The sequence below is a fragment of the Sinohyriopsis cumingii genome, chromosome 5 (assembly GCF_028554795.1).
Source record: "Sinohyriopsis cumingii isolate HCF-2022 chromosome 5, ASM2855479v2, whole genome shotgun sequence".
NCBI lineage: Eukaryota > Metazoa > Mollusca > Bivalvia > Unionida > Unionidae > Sinohyriopsis > Sinohyriopsis cumingii.
Window position 1 is genome coordinate 1,113,251 of NC_142965.1, and position 12,890 is coordinate 1,126,140.

The 12,890-nt window shown below is 36.3% G+C and overlaps 1 protein-coding gene across 1 annotated transcript in view; it reads right to left on the bottom strand.

The window, feature by feature from the left end:
* Positions 1 to 438: 438 nt before the first annotated feature.
* The window catches only part of LOC149798514 (uncharacterized), a 75,798-nt gene continuing 63,346 nt past the window's right edge, over positions 439 to 12,890 (bottom strand). The window contains exons 21-24 of the mRNA XM_089957131.1: positions 12,338 to 12,664; positions 11,075 to 11,386; positions 4,806 to 5,150; positions 439 to 4,112 (exon numbers count right to left, since the gene is read on the bottom strand). Coding sequence (XP_089813257.1) covers positions 3,916 to 4,112; positions 4,806 to 5,150; positions 11,075 to 11,386; positions 12,338 to 12,664 — 1,181 coding nt within the window. The 3' untranslated portion in view covers positions 439 to 3,915. The remainder of the gene's footprint in view (positions 4,113 to 4,805; positions 5,151 to 11,074; positions 11,387 to 12,337; positions 12,665 to 12,890) is intronic.

Here is a 12,890-nt window from a genome sequence, read left to right on the forward strand (position 1 = left end):
TCAGTTAACGATGGGGCATTAATAGATCTGTAAGCAACCAACCCAATGAAATAAAAACGTGTAAGGAGAAAAAATATCATCATCATTTTATTTACCCTAATAACGTCTTCAGTTTTAAATTTGCTTGAACCTTAAATGCCATGAAATATGAAGCAATAAAAAGTCATCTGTGGGTTTTAACAAAAGCGGATATATTAAAATACATATGACAATATTACATTTTGAAGATTATAAGAGTCGAGTTTTTCCAGCATTAAATTATTACCAGTGATATACATAATACAGCTCGTATCACGAAGAAAAAAAGAAATATACAAAGAGTCTGATATTTCATGCATATTTTGTTGTGAAGAATGTGGAAGGTGTTTAATAAATTGTACATGGACCTGTACTTTATTGTGAATTATGATTGGGATTAAAATCATAAAAATGTAATGCTTTAATAGTTACAATCTTTATTTTAAAAAAGTAATGTAAATGAAATTAATACAAGTAAAATACAGTAGTACATGCATAATTAAAAAGATCAGATTCTCCATCTAGGAAAAGAGTTATAGCTTTTTTGGTAATTCTAGGTGAAAAGAATTTAAAACTCTTTCAATAATGTTTGTACAGAAACATATCCAAGAGTAGTTTGACAAAACCTTTTAGTCCATAAAAGCCTTTGTTCGTTATCAAAACCGAATACAACATGCATTAAAGATTTCTCTTAAAGAAACCTAATAGGACGAATATTATCATTAGTCTTTTTCGAGCGACATTGATCAAAACTTTAATTTTACCTCAACTAAAGAAGAAGCGTGTCCTGCAAAACTGTATTTGCTAACAGTTATTTCAGGAGCTACGTGAAGTGTTAAAGCCCTGTATGCATGCACAGCATTCTGTAGTCACTTATAACCCCTGTTGAAAATGACAGTTTGTGTATGTCTTGTTATTATGGTCCTTGTTGTATAGCAGGCGTGTAATGGTTGGTTTGTTTGTTGATCAGTCATTAGATGATCTATGCATCACTCTGTATCTCTGGAGAGAGAGAGAGAGAGAGAGAGAGAGATCAACAATAAAGACTAGATCAACGGGTAGTATAACTGATAATTCGAGCATTACAGTAATTCGGGTAAATTGTAAATAACGATACATATTTCAATTACATCATCATAACTTCTCATTTATGTTAATCTATTCCCACTCATTTCTATGCGCTATCAAAAAGGACAGCGCACTTTAATATATATATATATATATATATATATATATATATATATATATATATATATATATATATATATATACACAAGTGTGTGTGTTTGTGTGTGTGTATATATATATAGATATATATATATATGTGTGTGTGTGTGTGTGTGTGTGTGTGTGTGTAAATGCAAACAAAGTTTAAAACCGCAAATTCATTTTTTTAGCACAATACGTAATCGAAATTATTTTGAAATGCTTTCTTAAATCCAAACGCTGACACGAATAGGGTAATTTAGCGTGATCTATTGTTGGATCATTGTACTTGTGTAAATACTAAATATTTATGTATATGTTCTGTACAGAATAGAAATTTTACTACTGAATAAAATTCGCCTTCAATATTACACATAATCTCAATCGCACAAAATTAAAACCCAATTTTACATTATTTTTCCTCCCTATCTGTTTTCAAATCAAGACTTGAAAATCTCAATATGGATACAGCACTCTTAACTTAAAAGGTGTGCTTGATACCAAATAGGATTCCTTAGTTAAGTCTGTTTTCAATGATTAATATACAACATTTTATTTGATTTATGCATGCCGTTTTCGGAAAATATCTGACTTTTACAGCGCGTATTAAGCATAAGCACTAATACCCTGATGTAACCGGACATCGCCATATCCCATTGTTTATATAAATTCCTGCCTGTGAGCAGGCCAATTCATTATTCCTATTTCGTAAAGAAATTTTAACATATCAAAGATCATAACTATGAAATGCATGCTATATTTATGTAAATAAAGCGAATCAGTCTTGAACAGAAACATAGATAAACATTTGGGTTAAAAAAAGGATGTTACTTAATGTTTGCTTTCATTAATATCTACTGACTAATGTACCCGCCACATTCAGTTGGTCCAAAGCGTACCTTATGTTAGACATTAAAAGAAAAAAGTCCAAGGAGCTATCCAAGCGTTTTACCTCCACATGTATGTATATGTCAAAGTATTGCTCTTCCTGTTTGATCATAGGTTATTAACAGCAGGGTCATATGCATATGTAATTTGTTTATGAGAATTTGGGTGGTATTGGAAATATTCGAAAATTGTTATATATTCATAGAGACAATGTAAATAATTCTAACGTTGATGTAGTACAAAATTATTCTTACTTAGGCAATCACAGTTTTAAATAGCGTTGATCCTTTTTGACTGAGCACCTTCTGTTTGAATTTCAAATATTTATTTTGCTTAAATATTATCTTATTGATGCGAAATATTTACTAACCATAATTGTGATTCTCGTTTCAGCTGTTTCAACATTTTCTTTTTGAAGTCACATTGTGTATTTCACAATATATTATTAAAGTTTAGTTGTTACTGTTGCTGTTTGCATGTGAGATTTGCAACCAAATGTCAAGGATGCGAATCCTCTACAGAAAAGGATTTAAAAGCCACATTCACCTGTCCCTGTGCAAGACAATTCACGTCAATCGCACATGGATTATAAACATGCCATTGTTGAAGTGCCGTAAAAGCACCAAACAGAAGGAAAACTGAAAAAAATAAAATGGTCTGTTATGTAAACCCTGACACATGATCATTGACAAAGAGCGAAGAAGAGAAAGAAAAATGAAATTCCCACTCTACAAATTATTTTGAAATAGATCTTCCTGAAAGTGTTCTACCAATTCCTGGGAGTAGTAATGTGACAAATGTGTACAATGTAAATTTATTTTTAAGCTTCATGAAAGACAAATAAAAAAGGAAAGTAGTACATTTAATTCAAAATGTCAACATATATGGTATATTATTTTTGAGGACTCTCTCTCGTGAATTAGCACATAGTTTAACAATTCCATGCGGAACTGACGATTTGGTAAAAATACACTTACCGCTCTTGCAATTCTAAATGCACGTACATATTACGTGTATTGCCTGCAAATGTAAGGCAATCAATGTTAGACTTCGCCCATAAGCCAAGGAGGATACAGCTTGTATGGTAAATATTAGTTTGTCTGAATTTGTGTGTGTCCAAGTGTTTGATCTTTTCATTGTTAATATCACGTAATGTCGACAGCTGAGTCTAAAATCATCTATTATGTTTCTAAAACTGGTGGTTATTATTTCACCATATATTTCATTCTGTAGGTAATTTTAGTATCAAATCAATATTAAAATACATATGTTCAAATAAACTGGTAACATGTTATTACAAGGCAAAATCATATTTCTATTCAAAAGTGTATTGTATATTTTCCCAAGGGTAATATTCACTTGTGTATCAAAGAGACGAATAAAAATAATGGCAATCAGAACAATTCTATATATTTATATACAGACATAAGTTAAAAGTAACAAACTGAATTATATAACACAATGCAATAACATTTATCCAGTGTAAAGAAGGAAAATAAGTACAATGATACTGTTGCACGTTGCATTGCGCTCTAGACCCAAGCAAGCACTGACTGCTGCACGATACACAGGCTTTTAGCTGAACGCAGACACAATCAGACTGCCTCACAATGCATAAGCTTTTAAACTCAAAATAAAAAGAACCAGATCGTTGCACACTATATAACAATATTTAATATTTTCCTGGTCAATGAGAAAACTAGCTACTCTTTAAACTGAAAAACATATATTTTTTAAAAAAAACAAACACATTTTGCGTTAATAAAAACACATATGCTATCAACCCAATATCAGAGAAAGGTCTTAGAAGTTCACGATTTGTGTGCAATTCACATTGTAACACCAATCACAATTCTCAGAAACTGAGTTAAAACACAATGATCCGCAGTTAACGACTTGTGGCCTCAGGACTGTTCCCGCACCAGAGCATGTAACAAAGTAACTGCAGACATAAGGATGACTGTATTTTCCGTTTGGAACTTTTCCAGTGCAGAAATCAGCTTGAAAAGAGAGCAAATGTATATCATCAGTTTCAGCATGAAGAAGTTTTATAAAAGAGAATTAGTAGACTGATCAATTTTTTAGAATATAATTTACATTACAGGATGGAGTGACCAAAAAGTTTAATGTTCAAGTTCGATCCTCTAATTAGAATCATAACGTATAAACTATTTCTCAATTAGTCATTAATGTTAAATCTGAAATGAATTGCACGAAACAGGAATGTGCATAACGGTTATTATATTAATTCAAGGCCTAGTTCATTAAAAGCATTCGTGATCGTTAACATTTAAGTGATAAAGAAGCTTATATTTGTTCATAGGATTTGTCTGGCAATCAGGAATTTTTAAACCCCAAACGCAGTCTCCATGGTCTATATCCGATAAAACCTTGAGTGTCACAACTTCGTAAAAGACTAGGTTAAAGTGATTAGGATATCTAAGTAATAAAAGTCTACTCAAACTCGAACCTACTTTAATATGTGCATGCACGAACAAAACACCAGCAAGGTATGATTTCAATCTGCATTTTTGTTGAATTAATCCCGAAATGATAAAATAAATATACGTAGTAGGACTTGATATACGACGTAACTGATGTTACTGGATGACCAGTTTTAGATTCATTTATATTCGGAAAACAAATTATAAGAATGGAGCTACAAATCTTAGTCAAATGAAGATATTTATTACCTCTAATCAATAATATCACTTTCTCTTCTGACGTCAGTGAAGATGACGACACTGGAGCAGAGTCATTACTCTTAGCTAAGCATCTCACCCGTGTGTTATTCCATTCATTTGTTATGATGTTGTTTCTAAATTTAAGAGTGTAGACTGCACTGCAATTATCAGAGTTCACTTTTAGGTCAGTTATTACATCAGTAAAGTTATACTCTGCAAACGTTCCTGTTAAATTTGTCTCTGCAACAATATAGCCAGCTGGATAACCAACTTCTCCGAAGCAAGTTATATACAGATGTTGTTGACCAGCAATAAACTCGGTTGGAAGTGTAATACTTGGGACTTTTGGACTACCTGAAGACAGGAAGAAAATAATGATGAACACTTTGTAACGTATTTCTTTGACAAAGACTAAGATTTGCACTCGGAATATTTCGAAATGCAACGATACTATATATTTTCAAGAGTTTAAGTTCGGATACCAAAGACAAGTAAAAAAGTTCAAGGAGACATTTTTCAGCATTTAAAAAATGAACACAAGCATTAATGAAGTTGTGTTGTACCTTTATCAAGCTATCCAGAAACTATGATTCATTCTGACCCATTTTTAATCTCTGCAGCGTCTTATCAGGCAAAAGTAGGCCAACAGTGCTTGTTAGTGGGACTATTTTGGACGCGTGAGCAGGATTGTTGCCGCTCGTGGTTTTCTATAGTCCTTGGCCCGCCTGGCTAACACTTTCAAACATGGTCATTTCCGCAGTCCCAACTGCGGTTTACGGGAATATTTAGGCTCGCAGGCACAAAACAATTATATACAAAATCTATCATTGACATCGTTTAAGTCTCGTGTGTGCTGATGCGGTTATATTTATATAATTCAAAGAATAAGAACAATAAAACATGAACTAATATCGCGTACTTATATACGATTAAGTTAAAATCTTTAGAGAAAATATCAAAAAGAGCACAAAAACAACTCATGATCGAAATAGTGAATACAATCACGAGTGAGTTATATGTAAAACAAAAGATGTGACGTAAATGATCATATCGAAAATGTATTCTCAACCTCGACGCGCTAATTTGAACTACTTATGGGACCTCAGTCATCAGGCGATATAATGTGTTCGCGACACCGTGGATTATGTCGGGTACCAATGTGCTTGTCCATCTCGGCCAATTCAGCCGCAGATAAATTCAGTGCGGCCCCACGACTGCTTGTCTGCCGCAATGATCTTGTTCACCTGCGTGGCTTTTAGTGACAGTTTGTGCGTGTGTGACATTTTGAACGGCATGCATTTGTACGCATCCGTAGTGGATCTCGATTTTGCAAGTTGCTTTTGCGAGACCGTTACCCAGATGTTTTGTATGATATGTTTTTTATCTACATGCCAAAGCGATTTTAACAGACAGGTAGTGTGTGCCTTAGCGCGCCACTTGAATGTTAATATCGAACGTGCCAATGCTCCACTGACCCCTCGAGCAACATTACCTCACAATATCACGATGACATCGACAACAGCAGCCGGCAGTCCGCCTATGAGGATTCGACGGACTGTCTAATTAAACCCATATGTTCGAGGAAAAAGTAATAAATCGGGTAATTTTGCCTAAAATTTCTTTCAGAATTCCACAGTCATTTGACGATATTTTGACATTTCCACCATGAACGACATCAGTATATGATATGCTCGTGAGGATGCTTCTGATCAAAATCATCGACGATTTCTTTGGATGTTTTTTGAAGCCTGTTCAGTCGCAATGACACCTCGGATACGTTAATGTGCCCAAAAGCAGTCGGTCTTTCTATATGACTATACATGCATCGTGTGTCGTGAAACGCTATCCATACATGTCGCGGTGCTAAATCTCCTTGTTGGCCACTGATCTACCTAGTTAACAGATCTGCCGGAGTGCCCAGAACTGGTCGGTTATCATTGACACCCACGACTGCGTAGACTACCAACTCTCTAACACCAAATACACTTTTATTTATTTATCTTGTGCAGTGCATTCTCAGCCAATTAAATGCACCATCATTAGCAAAGCATATAGCCTGCAGTCCAGCGGGGAACTTTGTCAGTGGGCAGTTGTTCACAATCTGCTAAATTGTCTGTAGGGCTCAACAGCTAAAAGAAGTGTCAGTAGCCTGGTTCCATTGTACAAGGTTGACTGATCAATGTCGCTGTCCTGTACGCAAAGGGTTCAGCATGACGAACATATGTCGTCGATGATTAGAAGACAGGAAAGCGGACATATGCCTTAGCTACGAGGAAGTGGTTTACAACATATGAGATGTGGAGGAGGAATGTTGCTCAATAACCGGCAGCCATGGTAAAGGTATAGGTCGTAGTGTTCGAGAGATTATGTGCATTGAGCCGGACGTCAATTCATTTTCGTAAGGAACGTTCGAGCAACAACAGAAGCGCGATCGTCTGCTATCGAATAATTGAAAGCCAGTGATGATGTCTTGAGTGTCTGAGCATTAGCGCACCAGGTTGAGCCAACCTTTTTTAAGCATGTTGTTTTGAGTGATCTGTTAAAAGTCACACCAAGGTTGTTGGTGTCGGGATGTGTTTAATAGGCTGTCCACGGAGGTGGAGAATGCAATACTCACGGTTCGTATTTGCATTGTTATGGTGAATGAAGCTGGAGACTGTCTTTGTTGTGCTCTGCCTTAGGCATTGATATAAGCATTGAACAGACTTGACAAAAGAACAAACCCTGCGGTATTCCATTAATCCGACGTCTTAACTATCCAGCGAGGCAATACTCTGAAACTGTCAACAACAACCATGCATGATAGACCGTGTCATATGGCGCTGTTACATAAAGAAAAAACTCCAGTTTTAAGATTCCTCTCAATATCGTTTTCAACAAATTCGATCCTAAGTGCTGAGACAATGTCTAAAGGTCGCCTACTCAACAGTTATGATATTATCAATGTCCGGACCGACCTTTCTTTAGAGAATCAGGCGCTCCACTACCTTAAAACAGACTGGAGCGAGATTTTCCGATAGCTCGCCGCCTTATGGGGATTTTTTTGCCAGGCTTCGGGATTGTAATAATCTTTGCCTGACTCCTCAAAGTCGGCATACAAGCTTCCCTAACACCTCGGGGTGTTTAAACAACGGAGCCATACATTTGCATGTTGGCCAAGATGGTTTGGGAACTCAGGCAGGATATTGTGATATCCTTCTTCTTTGTCTGATTTGATGTTGCAGAGCACCTTTTTCAAATAAATGCCTCTGAATTTTTTTTTATCTAGTTCATCCGACTTACGATGACCTTATTGTCACCACTCATCTAGTACTTGAAGACGGTATGTTTGTCCAGGATGCTTTTGCCACTTGTATAAAATAGCTAGCAACATCATCCGAACTGACACCAGGGTGGTTTTCAACTGGTGGTTGCTGTGCGGTGCCAAGTCGTCGAATCAAGCACCAAAATGTCTTGCTGGAGTGCATGAATTTGAATGACCCAGTAATTTGCTACCTTCGAGTGCGTCTGACATTTTCCATGGATTCAGTCAGGTGATATGCTATGTCTGGGTCTCCAGATGCTTCATATTCCTTGTGAAGAGCCTTACACTCTTCATCCAAACAGGGTGTATACCCTGGACGACGGCCACGAGGAGGTTATTGTTAATTGCCCACTCTATCAAGTATTTTCGATCTTCATCGGGTTGCGAGTAGTCCCATTCAGAGCGATGACTATATTGAGTGGCCGATATAGACGGCTTGGAGTTCGAGATTTAGAAGCATATTGTTATCCAGTGGAAGCTAGGTGGTTTGTAGACATGAGTGATCCTGTATGTTCCATCCTTGATCTCGTCGCAACATCAGGTGGAGGAAACCGTAGAGGCATAAGTAATGGCATCACGTGCATATATTGCACGGCTGAATTTGGAGTGTAGCGTTGATTAGATGAGGATAAAGTCTCCAATGGTATATCCTTCTGCTACCTGGTCTGCTATTTGAGTCTTCAGCAGACAGATTATATCAACGTTACGACGGTGGGCTATAGTGCTGACGATGGTTAGTTTGGCTATTGAGAAATCGTCGACCTTAAGTTATAAACCTCATAGGCCCAGTCCAATGGCTTGAAAGTCAAATGACACTAGCACGTGAATGGCTAATCTTGGCTGTGGCACGTAACCGAAATTCATTGCTGAATTCGGGTTGCAAGTTGGATCCTTTGTTGCAAAGCCTCGAACGAAGAATTTGCTACGTACTGACGGCGACCGCGAAGTGAACGTGGATATATTCTCCCCATCAATGACATTAATTGTTGTTCTCATGCGAGTGACAATGTCAACGTGGGTATCCACACCAACAGATTAGTCACTTCAACTCGTTCGTGTATTCCCGTGGTCGGTCTGAAATTGTGCATCAGCGTGCCAAATTGATTAAGCGTCGTTGCCAAGACGTGTCAATACAATAGTGAGTTTATGTCCCAAAATAATTTCTCACACACTGCAGTACCTTTTCAGTTGAATCACGCTTGACCGTTGACCTTAGGGGTAAAATTATGATCAATGTGAAATCCGTGTTGGCGTTCGTGAAAGTGGCAATAGCATAATCAGCATCATTTATAGGACCCACAAAGCGGTACATATGATTTGTGGTTTCTTAGGCAACAAATTATTGGTGTGTTTTTACTGCAATCTGTTTTGTTATAGTTTCACACTGCCGTATTTATCATCAATTCAAATTCATTTTTCTGCTCCGTCTGCGAGTTATTCTTCGCGCTCCTCACTTTATACTTGCGCAGACTTAATGGTATAACTGGTGTCCTGAACCTCTCGTTCAGCATTTCTTTGCGTCTACCGGGGTCACGAGGATTTGCGCTGGTAGCTCCTGTTTGGTTATTCTGATTACTCAAATGTAGGTTCAGATCACGTGGATTAGTGTTAATGTAGTTGATGCTAGACGTTTCGTGTGCGTGAATAGTTGTGTGTATCCAAGTTTCTCGTGGGCTAATCGGTATGTATGACTGACGCACCATGGTGACTACCTATTTACCTGTGAAGTCGCACAATCAGTGAAATATCCGGTTGAGATCGATCCTCATCGCCTTCGTGGATCAGAGAGGGATATTATTGAATAATCCGTGCGTGTTGATCCTGCGTGTGTGAAGAAGATCATAATCGGCTGTGATCCTTGTCGCTAGATGACTATGCCGCATAGATGTTTCTTAAACCGTGTGCGTCCTTGGCGCTGGAAAAGATCGTCATATTTGTGCTGCTGATCATAACCTTCAGAATCTGGACTGCATGAGGTGAATGACATCAGGGTTTTCTGCATTTTGCATAATCAAATGCGTGAATGGTTGCTTTCTTGTGCAGCGTAAATATCATCGCAGACCACTAGGTCGTTCATATTTGTTTTATGATTGTAGGAAAAATCTTGTCTGACAGTCCTCAGCAAACGTCGTAGCATCGCCTATCGCTGCGGATAAATAGTTTGTCTCATTTTAGTTTTAGTAATTGAAAGTATGCGTTAATAAACGATGAGATGAGGTAACTCTGAAGTTCGAAACGGCGTCGAGGTTTTAGACTCATTCAAGCGTTTTCTTCAGTTTGATCAGGTGGATAATTTCTTTGAGCATTTTTTGGCTTGCGCAGGCAATTAAAATAATTCAGTAACACATTTGAGGCCCGCTTTCGGAAGATTGAATGGTATGAGTGAACCCATACACGAATCCACTCCTTTAAATATTCTCAAAAGGTGATGGTTATACATCCAATTTGACAGAAAATATATAAAAAAAATATATCATCATATGTTATCGAGCATATTCTATAATATATTTATATACGATAAATGACAGGTAATTTCATACTAGCGATATTTTCGAAATATCATAACTATTTATTGTATCATATCATAGAAATAGTCTGAATTCAGTAAATCTTGTATAAATTTTAAGGCTTGTATATTGCTTTCTTCTGAATATAACGAACTTTCTGTATGGATTATCAAGTCTGAAGGACATTTTATAGAAAATGTTTCTTAGTAAATACTGGATTAGGAAATAAAACCCAACTGACCAGGCTATTGTAACCAGTTGCATGTGTCTGTGAAGATGGTTCATAATGGCAATATACAAGAAGGCAAATGGCAGCAAAATATAGTCATTATGGACCAGTGATTTTTAGAAGATTTTTGCAATCTCTTATTTCTCTCAAATGAAAAGGTATTAATGTATTGGCTATCCATTCCAGCTGAAACCCAATATATCTGTAAGCGCATTTAATCATTCACATCAATACTTACGCACAACACTGATATGACCACGTGATGTGTTGCAGTAGTAATCGCCTTCATCCTTACAGGTGAGATTATCAAAATCCACATAAATGGTAGCAGATGTTGCACTGATACTACTAGTGCTGTTTATTCGTATGCCGTTGAAATTGCTTGTCGTGGATCCATTGAGCGCTATGGAAGCAACTTCTTCTCGAATAGCAAAGGCAGTGTGACGTTCAATTTTGACACTCCTAATATTTGTCATATTTCTGGCAAGGCACGTTAATCTATGCGGTGCTCCAATGTAACCAGACGAAATCGGTGGAACAAAGTATATATCTGTTGAGGGTAACATAATGGAAGAAATGTAACAAACATGATAGTGGTTTTTTTTAACTTATGGTGAATATCGTAAGTATCTGAATGTATATTCGGTGTTGAAAAGTCTGAACATATTTTTCTTATTGAACACGTTAGACACATGATTTTAAATTCTAAAAATGTTTAATTTTGGTAAGAAACATTTTAGATTTTTCAAACAATAATTCATAGCAAAAACCTTCTATTATCAGGTCAAATTTAGCTTGCTCGTCAAATTCAATTTCATGGCCTCAGCCATATCCAATATCGAATTGAATTTAGGCGTTATCGTGTTTCATGAAACTCCATTTAGAGTTTTTCGGTATATTATACATGTATTGACTAAATGATTAAAAATAAAGCAAACAATAAATATCCATAAACAAAAGTCAAACACGGAAAAATATATTCTCCAGCAAGCGTTTTCAGTCTGCAAACTTTATGTAATAATTATATGTTATGTCATACATATTGAGACAAATCAAGAAACCACATTTGAAATTGTGTGTATGTTGTTATAGTTTTCGCTTGATAGGAAAGCAGAAATTGGACACATATTTTAATTCTTCGGTTTGTCCATATTTGTTATTACCCTAAAGAAGGGTAAGCTGGTTTTGTAGAAAACTTCGTTCAAGGAAGATGAATAAAATCCTATTTATCACTTCATTTAACGAATATATGAGAGATTTAATTTTAATTGTTATAACATTAATCTTAAAGAAATAACCTACATTTGAGGTCTCGGCATTTTAATATTTCCTTAACGTTACTTTGTTCACTAATATGTATAGAAACATTTTTGTGTATGTGTCTACAATAATTTTCAGTATTAATTGTACAATGTCAAAAGTTCAAATGTATGAAAAAATCCGAATTAAAAGTACATTTTGGTCGTACCGCTCCGACAACCTTAGTCTCTATTTTACTAACCTGGTTCTTTTAAAGCAATTGCTATTGTATCCGAATATATTTCAGTTGAACTGATTCCTTGCGTTGTTATGAGACATCGAATACTACCACCATTCCAACTATCTTCAGGGTATAGTTGAACTGTCCAGTTCCCGATGACACTGCAGTCGCTTATTAATATAATGGGAGAACCTTGTACACTGTATTTTTCAAATTTGCCACCCGTTAACATTAATTGCCAAGACATCGAAGCATTAGGAATTCCCAGTTGACCGATACAGGTAAAAACTGCCTCCTGACCTTTGTAAATATTGAGTGGTGCTGTGATATTTGGTTTCTCGGGATTCACTGAAAGATGACGGCATGAAATGAGCCACACAGTAGGATTAATTACATAAACCGAACGTATCACTGGGTTATTTATGTATCTCTGATTTATCGATCTGTCTCTCTGGAGACTGCATTGCAACATCATGATAAGCAGATCTCTTATTACAAATTATGTATAAAGCAATATATTCATATTTTATTATGTTGAACTTTTATCATTGTTAGAGCCTAATCAATTGAATGA